Source organism: Palaemon carinicauda, chromosome 15 (assembly GCF_036898095.1).
Source record: "Palaemon carinicauda isolate YSFRI2023 chromosome 15, ASM3689809v2, whole genome shotgun sequence".
NCBI classification, from domain to species: Eukaryota; Metazoa; Arthropoda; class Malacostraca; order Decapoda; family Palaemonidae; genus Palaemon; species Palaemon carinicauda.
The window spans coordinates 19,541,575-19,562,614 of record NC_090739.1 but is presented as its reverse complement, the minus strand read 5'-3'; the positions used below and the strand labels follow the sequence as shown (position 1 = coordinate 19,562,614).

The following is a 21,040-nucleotide window of genomic DNA, read 5'->3' as shown; positions in this document are numbered from 1 at the left end:
TATGCTGCTTTCATTGGATTTAGTGAAAAAAGTGATAATTTGTTGTTTCTTAATTGCAGCAATATTGAATATCGGGGCTATATAAAAGGTCATTGTAGTACAGAGAGGCATTAACAGTTTTTTTGTTTTTAATCTTGAATTTACCACATGAAGAAACTAGATAGTAGCTCTAGAACATAATGAAATTATATTCTTTGTTACTGTACATATCCAGCTTAGAAGGTTTTGTAGTCCACTGTCTACCCAGAATTGTTTACTGCTGTAGACAATACAGTAATGCATAATTATGAATTGAAGGGCAAGTTAGGAAATTTATTTCATGTTTTTTATGTTGTCCATTTTCATTGACCTGTCATAAATACTAAGTATTAAACAAATTACAACTAGGAAGTACAAAGCGGACAAAGAAAAAACCTCACCTTAGTAACCTTTAGGGCAGGTAAATGAAGGAATTGTAAAGGATGCTGATGCATTATGTATCTCAGAAATGAGATTTGGCCAAGTTTTTTTAAATAACAGAAATTAAAAGGAACCCTCATGATGGGCCAAGTTTTATTCAACTAAGGTAACTTCAAGATTCTATAAATAGCTCCATATAAAACTGTATTTTTCCTTGTCAGGATCTAGCTTTTCATCACTGATAGAAAAATAACAAGGTCCTCGTCTTATTTTCAAAACAGGTGTTTGTCTCATATCAGAAAATACATTTCATCTTTTTTACTATGCATTGCTACAAAAGATTTATAACAAATTGGTTTTTAGGAATTGGTGCTTGAATTCCACATCAATTCAAAGATAGGCTAGCAGTCTCTTCCAAATATTTTACAATTGTGTTTGCATCTATATTTGTTGTAATGAAAGGACTTGTCAAATCATTTGAATAAGCATTCAGTTGGAAAGGAACTAAAGGCTTGCTAACAGGATTAGCTGGAGGCCTCAGCAGAATTGATAGATTAGGTCTTATGAATTCAAAACAGCATTAAAAGATTAATTTCTCGCATCTAAAGGAAATTTTATATTTATCTTCTGTATAACCAAGGACAGAAAATAGACAAGAGGTAATATCTAATTAAGTATATTCATGTAAATTAACTGTACATCACAGACAGCTGAAGGACTTGTAGCGTACTTAATTTAATTGAGAAATTTTTGGAAACATATTTTATAGTTGAAGTGCACTTGTATATATTTGCTCGGCATATATGATTTTTTTTTTTCATTAAATTTTTACATATGCTTTCCCATTTTTTTAAGTTTAGCAGTGTATACAGATTTAAAGATGATTTATCTCAACTATATATACCAGGGCTCATAGAGGAAGATGATCAACTTTCTCAAGTATATGCCACATTTAGCAGTTAGGGGAAATGTTTTTAATAAATCAAAACAAAAATTGAGCATGGACAAGAGAAGTCTAGATAGGCAGAAGAATTGTTACATACTGTAATATAAGGATGTACAGTACCGTGTTCCCACAATTAACAAATTTGCCTTAAGGGAACTTAGAGAATGGGGTATACAGTATTTGGTGCATCTGATGAGTTGTGTTTCTTAGACTTTGGAATGCACCCAGTAGTAGGATTCATGCTGATAATCATGCACGTTGAGTTTAAGAGAATAAGTGCACCAGTTTAGAATATTGGTGGCAGGCGAATCATTGATGAGTTGATTGGGGGAAATGAGAGGTTGGTTATTGTTCTTAAATGGCAGAAAACCTTACATTTCTTGGCAAGTCTATAATGCTATCTTACTAGTTGCCATAACTTTCACTCAAAATAGTGGTCTCTGCCAGTAAAACAGCAAATCTGCAGATGGTAGGCATGCTCTCGAGTTTGAGAGAACCTTGTGTGTCCATATTAATATTTATATATCTGATAAGTATTTATGTAAACCAATATGTACTGTACTGTTTTTGGAACAATAATGAAATTTATAATACAGTGATCACTTTTACTTATCTTTCCAGGTGAGTGTACCAACTTATGGCCCCACTGTCTTTGCTCCACTCAATGATATTGTTGAAGAGTTACCAAGAGAACAGCGCATCAGGTGGGAACGTTTGTACATGGTGAGCGACCGCCGCTCTGGACCTACTCATCCTTTGATATATTCTCATCCTCTAACCAAGAAAAAAGTAAGTAATGTACCAAGTTCTACGAAAGTTCAAAGGGCATGAATACTTTCATCAATTAGGAACCCTTAGAGCTTGCAATAAACTAGTTACTACTTCTCATAGCACTGCATATACTTTAGTGACTGTGATGTACTGTATGATGTTTCAATTCATTTTTTGGTGCAGGTCATGGTTTGTGAGATAATTTTTATGGTATGTAAAATAATTATTTGGAATTTTTTGGTAATAACTTCTAAAATATTTTCTGTTTACATACAGGTTCTCTGTTTTCATATGGGGATGACAGATTCATTTATCTGGGATCACAACACTCCTGAAGCAAGAGAAACTAGTGAAGATGAAACTTATCAAATACTACAAGAAATTAATCGTGAATTTGTAAAAAATAATAAAGCTCGTCAGTATAGTCATGAGGTACGGCATAAGAAATTAGTTGTTGTTTTACTTTTGTCCTTGATTCATAATTTACTATTCTTTTATTGTTCTTTTCTGAGAACCCTCTCATATTTCTGGATAGATTTGTATTCACAAAACCTAAATACTAATAAAATTTTGTATTTATTTATAAAATATTCATGTACAGTATTTAGGTGTCCTTTCATATTCCTACTGAGTAAGGAAATTAATTTGATTTTAAAACTCATCTTGCCTTTTTGATTTTTGAAATGCAATGTTTTAAGCAAGCATTATTTTTAATATTACATTTCTTGACAAAGTTCCATAAGGTATTATCTTGTTAAATTTGATTTAATACTGTATAAAGAAAATTAGGTTATGCAATTAATGCATAACAAGTCTCTTCCCCTCTCTCTCCCTTGGTGCTAAATCCTTTGAGGTTCAAATGCTGTCAGTTGATTTTATCATACTGATAAGTGTTTGAGTTATGATGATGCTAGATTCTGACCTACCCATCCCAAGATAAATCTAGACATAAGCTGATCTGCTATACCCTACTTTACTATGGTACTGTACTGGAAATAGTCTCCCTAAATTCTAACATGATATTTTTCTTAAATTTTCCCAAGTGTTTTCAATTATCCACACTGAATTACTGTACAACACTTACTAATAATACTCAAATTATGACCAAAAATAATAATGGTACTTTAATAAAGGAGATATATAGGTTTAAGAGCAAGACATACTTATGGCATAAGAAAATTATTCTGGTAATGATTTGTGATACTACTTCCCCATTATCTGTGGGTAGTATGGTATGGGTTTCCACCTTCTTAGATTAAAGATACTGTATTTTAATGAACCGTGTATACAGTTCTGTAATAGAATATAAAAAAAACTAAGAACAGTAATTCACTTTAAAATACTGACAATACTATTTACTACATGAGAATTTTGTAACCTCTCCAGAATATCAAAACTTTCAGAAGTGGTTGTGATGACCAATCAAGGATTGTTAGGTACTCCAGCTGATTTATATTTCGTTAATGATTATTGCTCAGGTTACTGCTTAACTCTTATCTTTACTTTGAATTCCTGTCTAATTTGCCAGAAACGTAAGGTGATCTAAAAACTTGGGTTTTGGGTTGTAGTGCTTTCATTTGTGAGCCTTTGAATTGAAGACTTCATAGCCCTTGCTGTGTTAAAATAGTGCAAAATTGAATGCAGCAATGGACATTTATTGCACTACAGTACATAGTATTGGATTCTTAACAATTTGGATATGAAACAACAAATTATGAGTAAAACAAATTTAAATAAGGGAGATGTTATTTGTTCTTAATCTCAGGAAAATTAGTCTAATTACTATAATTTTGTATTGCAGTGGAAAGTTGGGGACTTTATTATTTCTGACAACTTGTCTGTTGGTCATGAGGCAGCACCTGAGACACAACTACCTAGAAGTCAAGTGGGATTACGAGTACTGCATCGTGTCACTACCGTAGGACATTATCCTCCAGCCAAGGAGTACAATTATCGTGAAGAGCTTGGTCTTTAGTAATATGAAATTTATAATTAAATACTAGTATAATCACTACATTATAAACTCAAATCTAGCTTTCAACGAGAAAATGGAGGATAAAAAAAATGAGAAGCATTTACATGTCAGAAATGTTAGCATTAACTTTATTATGGCCAGCATTCATAATTTGCAAATGACTCTTTCATCAGAGATATCCATTCCAACAATAAATTCACTACAGTATTCATAACTGTATAAAGACTGATGTACTATTATGATCCAAAGTTTCTTTACTCGCTCTCATTGTAAGGAAGTCGAAGCCAGCGGTGAAGAACTAGCCCCCGAACGTATGCTAGTTATCTTTCTTCTGCTACTACTACTACTACTACTATTACTACTACTACTACTACTACTACTAGTGTGTCCCCTGCTACTCCTCCTATTATGATTACTTCTTGTAACTTTTCTCCCCTCTATCAGATATTCTTTCCAACCAGTTTCTTTAATTTCCATCTTCCTCTCTTTCACTCCAAATTGGTGTTAATTATTCAATCAGCCTCATGAAACTTATTGATTACACATATGATATTTGTTGTGTTTTTCAGTTAGTAAATGTTTTTATAATAGGTAGTGATAATGTTATGATGAGAATATGTTATTCAGTACAAATGAATTAGACATATTTTTGAGGTTGGTGGTGGAATAGGGAAAGAAATTAGAATAAAAAATGACAGGGAAAGAAAAAGAAATCAATGGTATTATAGCTTGGAAAAGGAATGAACACAACAAAATAAAAGATGCATCATAAGGAAATCGCAAAAGTAAAATAATGTAACGGGAATAAAAGAACAGGAGAATTAGTAAAATATACTGCTGTATATGCTTTAAACATGAAGAAAAAGAGGGAGATTTGTCATTTTATATGTGTGTTTCTAATTTTCATGTTAAGGTTGAGGGGGGATAGAGGAACTACGTTCGTGTGGTAGCCAACTTCAACACTGGCTTTGACTTCCTTACAATGAGGTGGGTAAAGAAACTTTGGATCGTGACATTACTGTAAGTGTAAACTAGTGAAAGTACAGAGTTACAACAAATTCATACTCTAGCTTCTCAAAAGAGGAGTTTGATATTGCAATCAATACTTATAGTGAAATACCACCTAGTTCAGATGTAAGTAATGCTTAATTCACCGCAGAAAACTTTGGTATTTTGTGGAGTTATAGAAAAACAAAAGCAAAATAGTAACATAGTATAAGTAAACTGCTTAAAAATGGCTATGCTAATGCAACGTTAAGTAAGCATTTTGCTCTATGATTAAGATTATTCTAAATACAGGACTCATATGAAGTAAAAAACAATGCCTTATAGAACCTTTTGCAGACTGTCCTTGATATATGACTTGGTTGTGTTCACAAGGACAAATCATCATTTTGAATTGACATGAATTCAGGAACTAAAAGTACAAGTATTGTACAGATGTATTTATATACTTGTGTTGTTTTCAACCAGAATTATTTCATCATTATTCATATTTCAATGAGTCTTACCCATTATTGTTTTTAATGCTAGTAGTTAATTTAGTAGCCTTAGGTATTCAACAAGGAAACACTAGCACAAAGAAACTAGCCTTCCTGCATGGTAGTCCCTACCGGTCCAATCAATATTATCAGCTTCCCTTGCCATGCTGTATTGTTTTTATTGCATATTTCAGTGAGTCTTACCTGTTGCTCTTAATGCTATTAGTTTTAGTAGCATAAGTTATTCAACAAGGAAAAACTGGCACAAAGAAACTAGCCCTCCTGCATGGTAATCCCTACTGGTCCAATCAATATAAGCTGCTTCCCTTGCCATGCTGTATTGTTTTTGTTGTCTTTACTGCTTCGAGTGCCTTGCAATGAGTAGAGAGGTGAGTAGAAACAACTTTCAATCAGAATAGGAAGCTTTTTTTTGTATTTAGTTAAGGGTTTGCCGATTGTGAAATAGTGTACTGTAATTCATGATAATAATCCACAACCCCTTTGTATCATACTACCCATCTGAACAACAATACCACATTGGCTACTAAACTTATGTTTTTCAAAATTAGTCAAATGTTAGGAGATGGGTGCACAAAGCTTCTTGATTACATCAAATAAATTTTAATAAATTAAATGCTTGGATATTGATATATTGTAAAAGAACAAAAAAATCCTGTACTGATGCAAGCCAGCTTATTAATCACTTGAGTACATTTGTTCCGGCTTTTATTTTATATATGCATTATCAGTTACAGGGTAGAACCTTTTCCAAATTCATTATTTATGCAATTATAACTTAAGTACAAAGGTAATAACTGTATTTTTATGTTCTTGGTTTACAGACGGAGAATTCAAATGCATATTTCTTTATGACCAAAATAAATATGTTTAGTTTCAGTCATTTCTTTTAACAGATTCAGTGCATCATATTTGAGTTAATTATACCATTAAAACTTCATCATCACTTAATTTAAGTTTGTCTTTCATCTCTTTTTGGCAATACCAGTGTAATGAAAGCAGTAGTAGCAAGGTGAAAGATGTTCAATCAACTTTGCTGTCTCTCTAACTGGCTTTTACACACTGATCCTCGGGTAGCCATGCAATCCCCAGACAGAATAACATAAACATGTTCATGTTGATCAATAAATACATTGATTCTTACACATCACTTATTGTAGAATATTTTGTCCTGGTGGTCTGGTTAAAGTACCTAACAATGAAAACATCAGTATAACACAAACATTGACCATTATTTTTGTTAGAAAGAATGCTCAATAGCTTTGACACTGCTTTCCTCTTATATAACTCAGCATATGTAAAATAAGAAAGTCATGCAATATTTGGATGCTACAAATTTGAGATAGTTTTCATGTACGATGAATATAAAATTATTATAATGAAAATCCTCCTCCCACCTTCTGTCATTACTATCTTATGTATCTGCATCAGCAAGTAGCTCGGCAATTATATCTTCATGTATTACAGTGTATATACTTTATAGGAACACTCCAGATTCTTTATAAATTGACAACTCAGTTGTTGGTTCACATAGTATGGGGTAATGTGTGTAACAAGGGATTTGTATCTAAAGTATACAAATTATTTGGAACTACCCAAGTGCTTTTTAAGAATATGGTTAGTAATCGAAAGGTTCAAACTCCATACTTGCTTCTCTGCAATGCTCCATTATTGTGAAAGAAAGATTTGCATCATGTAAAAGTACTAAACATTTTAATTACACACATTTTTTAAAGCCACTGTGCTATGTTAATTCCCTTCCTGTTATCCTATTGGAAAGATATTCTCATTCCTGTCTGATTGTTGTGAGACGTGTGCCCAATGCACTACTGTATACACAACATGTAAAAGTTTATTATTATACCACCTACTTCTCGAAAGTTACTAGCTCTCATGAAAGTGGCATTCTTGTAACATGGTAAAATTTCTTAAGAAAATTTAATTGTTATCTCTTCCAATTTTAGTACTGAATTTATAGTTGCAACTTTCGAAGTGAAAAGTCATGTTTATGTAAGTTAGATATTCCTTGTAAATAGAATTACTGTTAATTTATTATTCAAGATACAGTATTACCAATCCCCTATGTGATATATTAGGTTAAGAATATTGTGTTGAGTAATATGTAATGTTTAAGATACTGTTCTTATCAAGTTCAAAAGTAAATTCCTATTATTCATTGAAAAATATGTATGGTTTATCCTATACACTTTGAGTAGGTTAGGCAGTAGCCTGGTGGTTTCTAGTAAAAAAAAAATGCTGAAAGGTGCTCATATCTTTAAATTACTGGTATTTAGAAAAAATAGGAACAAATATTGTAAACAACTGTTAAGAGGTTTAAATGGATTTTTTGAGTACTGTATCAAGTTTCTTGTTACAGTGAATATGAAAAATAAAAAAAAAACATCTTATGCTTTAATGTTAATACTCTAACCAACCCTCTGTCAATTTTTGCCATAGGTTGTATTTTCACTGTGTAAAGTGACTTTATGTTCTGTATACATGTCCTGAGTATGAAAACGTACTTACAACCTTCTGTCATTTTATGAAAATCATGTGAAGTGCAGTACTATACAGTGCAGCACTACATCATTTCTGTATGACGTAGAAACTTACGTAACGTCAGGTAAAACGTGAAGTGGATTTAATTTTTGTATTTAATAGTTATGGATGAGCGATGTGAAGTTAGAACGAACAAATGTTGAACTGACGTAAAAAGGGGTATTACTACATAAAATATAATGTCTAACATGCTTGTCTTTCCTCTCACAGCTTCACCTTTCTACATAAAGATCAGAGCCCACTCTGACCCTCTGTTACCAGAGACCATAATTCTAGTCACTTTCTTCCCTAATCCATTTGCAGTATTTTTAATTGATATACTGTACTAATTATTAACTTTAAAGAGTCATGTTATGATTTAAATGTTCAAATAAAAATATGCATTGATAAAGTTGCTTTGAAATTTCAGTTTTACTCTCATCATACTCAATGTGTAATGTAAAAACATTTGAATTATTGAATATGCATAGCTTTCCAGAGCCATTGCATTCATGGGAAGTAGCAAGGGAAATGAGAATTTAATTTTTATTGTATTTTTTCTATTTGTTCATGTACCGGTTACTGAATTAATATTTTATTGAGCAATTTATGGTGGCAAACTACCCCTCTTTTGAAGTTATTTCATGTTTGCAACTGTAATACTGCAACTTTTCTTATCTGATAGTTGTAAACTACATTTTATTGTAATGTATCAATAAGTTCAACCATACATGCATAGTTACTCTAAAAACTGCATGGTATTTTTGTTTCTTTGAAATTAAAGCAACTTATCTTACCTTTGGAAAAACAATCTATATTTTGTATGTAGGACGATAAAATATAAAATTGGATTATATAATACAAGCTTAATATGCCTGTTAAAGGTTGAATTACTTTTTTCTGTTCACAAATCAAGTGTGTATTAGTGCAAGAATAATGCCTTTATTTTTACAGGATTACAAACCCTCATCATTTATATGAATATATCTTCAGCAAATGCTGGATTGGTTGTATAAGCTTGATAATGAGGTACTTAAGTAGTGGAGAGCTGATGAACGAGAATGGGACAACCACCCTAAGCTCTGCTCTTGTTTGCCACTCCTCTTTCAGTCACTGATGAGGGAGGACATGTTTTCTATCTGCTTTCTAAGGGCTATCTGGAAGCATTCTTAGCCTCTGTCTATTTGAACTGCTATTAACATTTTTAGTTGGTGTATATTTGGTTTTGTTTACCTATTGGTTTGTATGTTGATGTATTATCTTCTATTTCAAAATGATCAGAGAAGAGACTCCCTTTAACTGTTAGGGTTTTTAGTTCATATCTTCTTTTGACAGAAACAGAAATATTGTTGCCTTTGCATAGGACCGGACTGTTTTTGGTCCTGAACTGTACAGCATTTGCTCATGATCCTCACTCTTGTTTTGAAGATTGATTGTATGGGCAAGATGTAATTTTGATCATCCCTTTCAGCCAGGACCATGGTTAGTGCTGTGACCGTTGGTTCTAATTCCCTTCTCTCCTGCCTTTTCAAAGTTTACTCAAGGAATTCTCCAAGGACTAAAGAACTGCTTAAGTCTCCATTTCTTCCCTATACCTTTGGGAGATTCTCCTGATAGCCTTTTCAGATGTCTTGCCCTTGGTTCAGTTAATATTAGTCATACTGAGTGTTAGTCACAGGCTTTCACAGTATCAGTAGCTCTTAATTCTTGGTATTGGTTAAGAATTCTCCTACAACTCTACAGTAGTTTCAATGCAATTTACTACTTAAGCGATTCCTGTTCAGTACAATACTCCTGCTTTTATAATTCTTGCTTTTTCAATATTAAACTTACCCGATAATCATGTAGCTGTCAACTCCGTTGCCCGACAGAATTCTATGGAGGGATACGCCAGCTATCACAATACTAGAAGGGGGTGTATTTACCAGCGCCACCTGTGGCCAGGTACTCAAGTACTTCTTGTTGACACCTCCTCAATTATTCCTCTGTCGTGCTTCCGGCAAGACGTTCTGGGATACGCTTATGTTCTTGGAGTATTTTCACGACTTTGGTGAAGTATTTCTCTTTGATTTCGGCTGTCGCTTTACTGGAAACTTCTATATTAGCTTAGTTAGCTTTTGGAATTAATTTGATTAATTATGGTGACGAGAGAGTATGAACTCTCGTTCACCTTTCAATGGCCGACCCTTCCCTTAGACGGAAGTGTTGGTGTCTAAGAGAGTATAGACTCTCTTTCTTAATTTTGCTTAACAAAAGTTATAGTTTATTTTATATCTCTCCGCCTCTTATAGGCCTCTTCGATTAACTTCCTTTTATTATAAACTCATTAAAATTAATTTTTATATTTGTTTATATTCGACCTTCCTAATAGTAGGCGGTCTTTTACCGAAGTTAATAAACTTTGAGCCCGTCATTTCGGTTTTACCTGTTAACATATTATGCTATTTCCGCCACAGAGTTTGAAAGATTTTCTTTGACAGTCTCGTACTGTTTTCAAAGTTGAACTAACGTTTTGTTTTGTCTCTGCAGTTGTTGACGTTCAGAACGTTCAACTTGCACTCTATCGTTACGATAGAGAAAGAATGTTCACGGTTTCACGTTGCAGTAAGAGTAACCGTGTCTAGCGTTTTGTTCATTCTTTCTTAACTTAATGGTTTTGATCCTAATAAAGGAACTTTTCAGTTTTTTCCTTTAACAATAATATGTTTTAACGATATATATGATTGGGCTCTTCTCTCAGGTTCTAAGTCAAGAGAGAGAGAGAGAGAGAGAGAGAGAGATAGAGACGGAGGGAGAAATTCAAGCCTGCCAGGCGTACGAGTAACGTCGTTATCGTTTTTGCTCTTCTCCCTAGTCTCTTTAGGGGAAGAAACTAAACGTTTCTAGAGTGATCTAGTGTTTAGTCTCTTTCCAACCACTGTTTTATCTTTCATTAGATTTTTCTGTTACATTGTAATTCTGTTTTCGCAATTACTAACTTTGAGAAAGGATAGAATTGCGTATTTCAGGTACAAACCACTTAAAGTTTCGAGTTCAGTGAAATAAGTGCAAACAGAAATCAAAGTGATAAGTGATTAGTGCGTGAGGGTACTTTTGTGCGCGCCAGTCGTCCTCCCAGTCCGGGACCTCTTGCAAGCTCCCAAGCCCAGGGGAGAAGCAATGTCGAAGGGCATAAGGGTTCAGCAGGCCTTGATCGGCGCACAGAAGTATTCTCGGTGGTTGTGGGCGTGTCTTACCGAGACCGTCACTCCCACCCGCAGACGATTGAGCCCTTATTTTGCTCGTCTGCAGAAGAGATTAGGGGAGAAAATAAAGGCAGAGTAACGCTGGTCTCAGGTCTCAAGACCTCTTAAACGTTAAGTCCAGACCTATGCCAGACGTACGAAGTTAAAGTTCACAACCCGAATGCAGTCATTGGGTTAGCTCTGACTCTCCTCAGTCATCAGTTGATTACACTCCGCCTAAGAGGAGTAAGGTTCTGCCACAACAGATCTCTGCTGTTAAGGCTTTACCTCAGCAGAACTTGGTGTCTGCCGACCCCAAGTTAACTCTACTGCAGTCCATACAGTCACAACTTTCGGTCTTGATGCGTGAGTGTCGGGCTGAGAGTGTTGCGCCTCCGCCTCCGCCTACACTCCCCCCCGCCTGTGATCGCTCCGCCTGATCACAGTACCACCTGCCAGGCGTACGATGTTGTGAACTCTACTACAGTCCATGCAAGCACAGCTTTCGGACTTGATGCGTGAGTGTCGGGCTGAGAGTGTTGCTCCTCCGCCTCCGCCTACACTCCCTCCACCTACACTCGCTCCGCCTGATCACAGTACCATCTGCCAGGCGTACGATGTTGTGGACTCTACTACAGTCCATGCAAGCACAGCTTTCGGACTTGATGCGTGAGTGTCGGGCTGAGAGTGTTGCTCCTCCGCCTCCGCCTACACTCCCTCCACCTACACTCGCTCCGCCTGATCGCAGTACCACCTGCCAGCAGTTCCACCTGCCAGGCGTACGATGTTGAGCCACGTGCTGAGTTTGCTGTTCCCTGTGGTGTTCAGCCTCCGCCTTCCTTAAGGCAACCTTTACATTGGGATCAGGAGGATTATACCTCTCTTCCTCCGCCTCCACTTGCTGCTCCACCAGTGATGCAACACTCGGTTGAGGTACAACAACCTCTCCCGTCCATGAGTCAGTCTCCTCAGCTCTTGCTGCAGCGAGCTCAACCCTCCACAAGGCAAGCACCACAACACCTTAGCCTTGCGCCTCAGGAGCCTCAGCTTGCGAGACATTTACCTCTTCCTCATCGCGCTCCGCTCACACCACAGGAACTGGAACTTGCTACTCCGCTTCCGCCAACCGCTCAGCAAGCGCAACCCTTGGGTTCAACCACTCATGCTAGGAGTCAGCCTCCTCCACCCATGCGCCTTCCTTCTGCTTGTCTTTTATTCAGCCTTTGCAGACTGAGCCTCAGGTGTTCCCTCATCGGAGTCTTGAAGAGGAAACCACAACTATTGTTGTTCCAGCTCGTTCTGACTCTGCTGTTCAGCATACCTTACCTCCATTTTCATACCATGGTTTAAACCCCATGCAAGCATGCATAAAGCACTCTAGCACTGGTCATGGAATTTCTGAGAAATGTTAAACGCCATGCACACGCTCTGCTTTCCTTACAGCAGGCTCTGCTTACAGCAGGCTCTGCTTACTACATGCTCAGCATTCAGCATGCTCTGCATTCAGCATGCTCTGCATACAACATGCTCTGCATACAGCATGCTCTGCATTCAGCATGCTCTGCATACAACATGCTCTACATACAGCATGCTCTGCATACAGCATACTCTGCATACATCATGCTCTGCATACCTTACCGCATGCTTCTCAACACATCTTGGGTTGTTGCCAACTCACTAGACTGTCAAGCAGTTTCATAACGTTGCCTTCTAGTCTGCTGCTTTTGCACCAGTGAACCCTCACTCAGAGAACTTAGCTTTTCTAGGATAAGGTCCCTGTAGATGAGAAAGTTCTTTTCTCCCTCCTTCTGATATTCCCTTGAGGACTCTGTCATTTGGAGGGAGCCTTTAGCTGCATAACCTCTTATGGACTTTTATTTAAGCATAACATGCTTACAGGGAAGGTAATGGTTCCACTTCAGCCGCTAATCCCGTCTGTTACCACACCTGCTCCCATAGACCTTGAGCTGTGTTGCATGACATGCAGTCCAAGCTTAGTCCTTGTTAGAGGATTTTTTGTTTACGGAGTCAATGTGTCACGGGGAAGACGTTCAACAACCAACAGAAGGGACTTGTTGTGACGCAGTGCGGCAACCTCAGCAACCCGTTAAGGAGTTGTCTGTACGACCCAGACAGTCTAGACAGATTCGGGTTGTCACTGTACTTCCTCGCTTGCCCATGATTGACAGTTTACAGACTGTGCAGCAGTATCATGATCTTGTGTCCGGCTCCGTCAGACGACTGGCTTTTAAGAGCTCCCACAAGTCGTCGCTGTCTGGAGATTTTCAAATGGACTATGGATCTGACCAAGGAACTGGGCCTCCTGGTCAATTTTGAGGAGTCTCAGCTCGTTCCATCCCAGACCATTGTCTCCTTGGGTATGGATCTTCAGAGTCGAGCTTTTCGGACTTGTCCGTCGGCCCCAAGGATCTTCCAAGCCCTAGAATGCATCCAGAGCATGCTGAGAAGGAACCGATGCTTAGTCAGGCAGTGGATGAGTCTAACAGGGACACTTTCATCGCTGGCCCTGTTCATCGAGTTAGGGAGACTCCACCTCCGCCCCCTTCAGTATCATCTAGCTGCTCACTGGATAAAGGACATGACGCTAGAGACGGGCTCAGTTCCTGTTTCCGAAGAGATGAGGTCTATTCTAACGTGGTGGAAGAACAGCATTCTTCTCAAGGAAGGTCTACCATTGGCTGTTCAGACCCCCGACCACCGTCTCTTCTCGGACGCATCGGACACGGGCTGGGGTGCGACACTGGACGGACAGGAATGCTCGGGAACATGGAATCAGGAGCAAAGGACACTTCACATCTATTGCAAGGAGTTGTTGGCAGTTCATCTGGCCTTGATAAACTTCAAGTCCCTCCAGCTTAACAAGGTGGTGGAGGTGAACTCCGACTACACCACAGCCTTGGCTTACATCTCCAAGCAGGGAGGGACTCATTCGAGGAAGTTGTTCGAGATCGCAAGGGACCTCCTCATTTGGTCAAAAGATCGAAAGCTCACGCTGGTAACGAGGCTCATTCAGGGCGATATGAATGTCATGGCAGATCGCCTCAGCCGGAAGGGTCAGGTCTTCCCCACAGAGTGGACCCTTCACAAGAATGTTTGCAGCAGACTTTGGGCCCTGTGGGGTCAGCCAACCATAGATCTATTCGCTACCTCGATGACCAAGAGGCTCCTCTTGTATTGTTCTCCGATTCCAGACCCAGCAGCAGTTCGCGTGGATGCCTTTCTGCTGGATTGGTCCCATCTCAACCTGTATGCATTCCCGCCGTTCAAGATTGTCAACAGGGTACTTCAGAAGTTCGCCTCTCACAAAGGGACACGGCTGACGTTGGTTGCTCCCCTCTGGCCCGCGAGAGAATGGTTCACCGAGGTACTGCAATGGCTGGTCGACGTTCCCAGGACTCTTCCTCCTAGAGTGGACCTTCTGCGTCAACCTCACGTAAAGAAGGTACACCCAAACCTCCACGCTCTTCGTCTGACTGCCTTCAGACTATCGAAAGACTCTCAAGAGCTAGAGGCTTTTCGAAGGAGGCAGCCAGAGCGATTGCCAGAGCAAGGACGACATCCACTCTCAGAGTCTATCAGTCTTAATGGGAAGTCTTCCGAAGCTGGTGCAAGGCCAATGCAGTTTCCTCAACCAGTACCACTGTAACCCAGATTGCTGACTTCCTGTTACATCTAAGGAACGTAAGATCCCTATCAGCTCCTACGATCAAGGGTTACAGAAGTATGTTGGCAGCGGTTTTCCGCCACAGAGGCTTGGATCTTTCCTCCAACAAAGATCTACAGGACCTCCTTAGGTCTTTTGAGACCTCAAAGGAACGTCGGTTGTCCACTCCAGGCTGGAATCTAGACGTGGTCCTAAGGTTCCTAATGTCATCAGGATTTGAACCGCTCCAATCAACCTCTTTTAAGGACCTCACATTAAAAACTCTTTTCCTCGTGTGCTTAGCAACAGGTAAAAGAGTAAGTGAGATCCACGCCTTCAGCAGGAACATAGGTTTCACATCTGAAACGGCTACATGTTCCTTGCAGCTCGGTTTTTTGGCTAAAAACGAGCTTCCTTCCCGTCCTTTGCCTAAGTCGTTCGAGATCCCAAGCCTGTCCAACATGGTGGGGAACGAACTGGAGAGAGTACTTTGCCCAGTTAGAGCTCTTAAGTACTATCTAAGAAGGTCAAAACCATTACGAGGACAATCAGAAGCCTTATGGTGTGCTATCAAGAAGCCTTCTCTACCAATGTCTAAGAACTCAGTTTCTTACTACATCAGGCTTCTGATTAGAGAAGCAAATTCTCATCTGAAGGAAGAAGACCTTGCTTTGCTGAAGGTAAGGACACATGAAGTGAGAACTGTGGCTACTTCAGTGGCCTTCAAACAGAACCGTTCTCTGCAGAGTGTTATGGATGCAACCTATTGGAGAAGCAAGTCAGTGTTCGCATCATTCTATCTCAAAGATGTCCAGTCTCTTTACGAGTACTGCTACACCCTGGGTCCATTCGTAGCAACGAATGCAGTAGTAGGCGAGGGCTCAGCCACTACATTCCCATAATCCCATAACTTTTTAACCTTTCTCTTGAATACTTTTTATGGGTTGTACGGTCGGCCAAGAAGCCTTCCACATCCTTGTTGATTTGGCGGGTGGTCAATTCTTTCTTGAGAAGCGCCAAGGTTAAAGGTTGTGATGAGGTCCTTTAGTATGGGTTGCAGCCCTGTATACTTTAGCACCTTTGAGTTGATTCAGCCTCCCAAGAGGAACGCTGCGCTCAGTAAGGAAGACGATCTTATTAAAGGCAGAGTAACGGTTCAAGTCGACTTCCTTACCAGGTACTTATTATTTCATTGTTATTGTGGATAACTGATTATATGAAATACGGGATACTTAGCTATCCTTTAGTCTTGTACACTGGTTTTTCACCCACCCCCCTGGGTGTGAATCAGCTACATGATTATCGGGTAAGTTTAATATTGAAAAATGTTATTTTTATTAATAAAATAAATTTTTGAATATACTTACCCGATAATCATGATTTAATCGACCCTCCCTTCCTCCCCATAGAGAACCAGTGGACCGAGGAATAATTGAGGAGGTGTCAACAAGAAGTACTTGAGTACCTGGCCACAGGTGGCGCTGGTAAATACACCCCCTTCTAGTATTGTGATAGCTGGCGTATCCCTCCATAGAATTCTGTCGGGCAACGGAGTTGACAGCTACATGATTATCGGGTAAGTATATTCAAAAATTTATTTTATTAATAAAAATAACATGTTTCTGTTGTCCCTTCAGGGATAATTTCCTTCTGTCTACATTGAACATGGAAGAGTCTAGACATAATTGGCTTCCTTGTCATCATCTTTCTTCTCTTCTCCTGCATCTTTGTCCTCCTCCCCTGTGGATGAAAGAAACTGAGAGAAAGTCCCACAAGACTTCTCTGCATTTGAGGACTGGGAGGTCTAAGTTTATTGTACTTTTTTCTAAGTTTATAACTATTGTTACACTACAGTATCTTGCAAGTGCTACCAATTGAGGATTAGTAGAGGATTGATTCAGGGTTATATTGCTGTTGACTGATCCCGTGCTTGAGCTGTTACCTTTAGTCCCCATTATTCAATCCTGACTGAACAGATATCTGCTATATCTTCTTGGGCGAGGAGGACTATATGTGACCCTTCTTGTGCTGATGCTGCTCTTGTGATATGACCAAATGATTTATGCTTTGCTCGTCTCATGCATGTAGGCTATGTGACAATCATTACTTGGTTCCCTTGTCACAGCTTGGGAACTTTTGCACACACATGGGATTGTATACATTCAGTATTTTCAGATTTGTTCTTGTGTCAGAACATCCATGGTCCCATGCATGATTGTGCGCAACTTGTTTTTTTCTAACACTTCATTGTTTGTATAAGTTTGTGTTCTAATTGGGCATTAATTAATACAGCTTGATGCTGTGCCTTGTCTGTCTGTAATTGAACCAATCAGCACCTTGTGACACAGTCCCATGTTGGAGCATTTGTATCCTGCATATATACAGGATTACACTGTGATCACGCACTGATTACTATCTCCTGACACAGTCCTAGGACAGTATGGGACAATACACTGTTTGTGCATTGATTGGGTTCTTCTAATGCAGTCCTGTGTTTGAGTGTTTGGCCCCTATGTTCACTGGAATTATAGTTTACTCTGTCTACCCTGGTATGTGATAGGTAGCATATGTTCCTTTTTCTTTGGGAAGGGTGTGTGGTTGCCAGGACTTCAAACCATGCTCGTTCTACAAAATATATGTCTGGTTGTCCAAAGACTTGTATGTGCCTGATCCCTGGATAGGTATGCAACCAAGTTCCCTCAGGCTGAGACTCACATGGGCTTTGCCCAGTCATGTTTGAACATCTTCATCATGTGTCCAAATAGGGTTGTTTCTCGTCTGCTGTTACTGTATTGGTAGCAGGTCTTTTCATTCCATTTGTACAATCAGTTGGACCAGCTTAGCTATTTATGCTTCAGAGCCTTGTGTCTCAAACTATTGACTGCACCATGAGTGTTGACCTGTGCATTTTCTCAATTCAATTTGGACCCTCTAGTTTGCATTCTGTCTTCTACTAGATTTCAGTAATTGATTAATCGTTGTTTTGCAGGTGAAGCTTGTCTGATAGCGAGATCAGTGACTGTCATTTTTCATGATCTATGAGCCATGATAAAACTGGAAAGCCACAGCTTTCCAAACAGCAGAGGGAGTACCTAGCCAGGTTGATTATCATGGTAACTGCACACAATCTCTTGAATCAACAAGTTGAGGGAGATTCCAGGGCAATTCTTTACTCGAAAGAAACAACAAGCTCAGCTATGGCATAATTATTCTGTTCATCTAGTGTCCTTGTAGAAGCTCATCTCAAACGGGGGGATCCATTTTTATTCGCTTCAACGTCATCTAAAGCAACACTCCTTTTCTCCAAAACACTTATTTTCACTCTGGTAGGCAATGGTGGCTTTTCATTTCCCAAAGTTCACACTTGGAGAATCAAGGTTGCCACCCCTCACTCGTTTCATAGAACCCCTAATTTTTACAGGTAATACGGGTAGGTGTCTGCTTGCCTAGTTACCTTAATATCTTTCCCTCTGTATGTTTCCCACATACCATTGGGTTAATTTTACTTCGGACTTGTGGTGGCTGCTCCTATGTAACAACCTGAATGCCAGTTCAGTATAACAGCATCTTGTCTAAGTAAACAGCACTGAAAGGCTGGATGACATGTAAAGGTGAACTTCCCCTTTCCCTCTCTTTTTTGTGGTCATTGGCCATTTTCTCTCTGGCTGGGCCAGTTGTGTCTTCACTTTAACACGGGAGAGGATGGGCAGTAGAGCATATCTGTCTGGGGACCTCTTGACACTATATTACGTTTTTAGCTGTTATCTTGTCATTGCTCATAAAGTTACCAGTCTCTTTTGGAATCTCCAGAAGGACAGCCATTTACATATCATACTTGGGTACAGGTCCTTGTCAGCCTTGTATCACATAAGTCGGGCTGTACAAATAGTTATAGCAGTTATTTCCAAGCTCATGTATGTGACTGGGAAGTTTACACCTCCCATCTAAGGAATGAGTATTTACAAATGATGATGGTTTGCATCCTAATGGAAACAATTGCAAATCTAAATGATTTTCATTTTTCCTGTAGTACAGACTTAGATTATCTATAATAAATCTCATTTCAAATTGACTCCTCTTTCTGGTCCTTATACCAAAAGGAGAAGGGGCAAGTGAGCACTTAGCTGAGGGGTTGTCATCAAAGGTATATCAACATAATGACTAGGATTTGTATTTTAAAACATGAAAATCATTATACAGATTTGTGATATTTGTTATGTATTAATTATTGTCATGTCATGGTTACAAAGTTAGTTTACAAGATATGTGCAATAACCTAACCTGATATCTTGTACTATAATGTTTAACTAAGTACTGTGTCACAACAATGCTTTCTTGCAACTTTATGATACTTCTGCTAAATAATATACACAGAGAAAATATGTATGCAATAAAATTTGGTATCTTTAAATTAGTTTCTCTGAATCCTTCATAGAACAAAAGGTTTAAGACAATAAAACAGCATCTATTGAATATTTAAGGTGGAACTTTTATATCACTTGAGGTAATTGAAATGTTACAAGTTATCAGGCGTCATATCTGCTTTGTTTGTTGTTGCCAATGACAATTAGACTATATCACAGGATACCGATTTTCAATATACAAATCAAATAAAAACTATAAAATGAACATAGACATTTTGCAGAAGGCCAGCTTCTAAAATACTGTACAGTATATTCAAGATGCCATTGTCATTATACTTCACTTCTCCCTAGATATTAGGAAGACTGTAGCTCCCATCCCCATCTCAAGCCTTGGAGTAAAGTCTACTTCCTAGATTTCAAATTGGGGAATTCAATCAAAAGAGGCCTAGCAAACAAAATAACCCAGTAGTCATTGCAAAATGAGTTTTATTTACCTCCTATCAATGAACTAGACACTTCAGCTATGGTAAGCACCTCTTGTAGGAGAAGTCACTCCAAAATCAAACCATTGTTCTCTAGTCTTAGGTAGTGCCATAGCCTCTGTACCATGGTCTTCCACTGTCTTGGGTTAGAGTTCTCTTGCTTGAGGGTACACTCGGGCACACCATTCTATCCTATATTTCTTCCACTTGTTTTGTTAAAAGTTTTCATAGTTTATATAGGAAATTTTTATTTTAATGTTACTGTTCTTCAAATATTTTATTTTAATGTTATTCCTGTTGTTAAAATATTTTATTTTTCCTGTTTCCTTTCCTCACTGGGGTATTTTCTCTATTAGAGTCCCCGGGCTTATAGCATCCCACTTTCCCATCTAGGGTTGTAGCTTAGCAAGTAATAATGATAATAGACAAGTATAGCCTTTTCATAAATAGGAGTACTGTATTACCTTTCCTTTTCTTAGTGTGTTACTATACTTTCAAGGAGATATCACCATTGCGATCTCTCTCAATGATCTCAATTACTATTAGAATCCCATAAAACTCTGCTTTTAAAAACAAATAGGTGTACTGCACTGTTACAGTAAAACTTGCTGCTAATATACATATGAGAATAAGTTTCATTGCCATATTCCTTAACATATTAAATAGTGAAATTAGATTTCTAGCTCTGTCATATTTTTTCAATGTCAATGAACTATGTGCAGTTTGAATTGAAGGGTTAATAAACTTTTAAATGATAGCACCTCATTTTGGGCTATATCAATGCTATCTAATTTCTGTTTCCCCCATAACAAGGCTGGAGAGATATCTAGTCTGATTCATGGAGTCTAAAGTAGTTTTCCCTTCCAGGAGGCTGAAAGGCTGATGAGTTTGGAAGAATCTGCAACCTAAAATATATTTTTTTTTACCACGGACGACCTCCAATGAAGGTCTAAAGGAGACTAACTTCAATCACAAGGCTTGAAATAGGCAAGGGTCAAAAAGACCTGTGGCTAGTCTGACACTTGTATAATGTAAGGAAACCAAAATCTTTAACTGTCTTGGGGATACATACTCCAATAATTTGTTTAAGTTTTGAAAAAATACTGGATTTATATAACCTTAAAAGTGTTTTGCAATCTCATTCCCATGGTGTATGAGTTAGAACTTTAGAGAGATTC

General features: G+C 38.3%; 2 protein-coding genes across 4 annotated transcripts in view; one reads left to right on the top strand and one right to left on the bottom strand.

Annotated features, from left to right (window-relative positions):
* The window catches only part of LOC137654504 (alpha-ketoglutarate-dependent taurine dioxygenase-like), a 30,114-nt gene extending 24,364 nt beyond the window's left edge, over positions 1–5,750 (top strand). For both annotated transcript variants that reach the window (XM_068388177.1, XM_068388179.1), the window contains exons 6-8: positions 1,967–2,134; positions 2,393–2,548; positions 3,918–5,750. In XM_068388177.1, the coding sequence (XP_068244278.1) occupies positions 1,967–2,134; positions 2,393–2,548; positions 3,918–4,091 (498 nt within the window). In that variant the 3' untranslated portion in view covers positions 4,092–5,750. The remainder of the gene's footprint in view (positions 1–1,966; positions 2,135–2,392; positions 2,549–3,917) is intronic.
* The window catches only part of LOC137654505 (distal membrane-arm assembly complex protein 2), a 347,277-nt gene that overhangs the window by 100,157 nt on the left and 226,080 nt on the right, over positions 1–21,040 (bottom strand). The window lies entirely within an intron of this gene.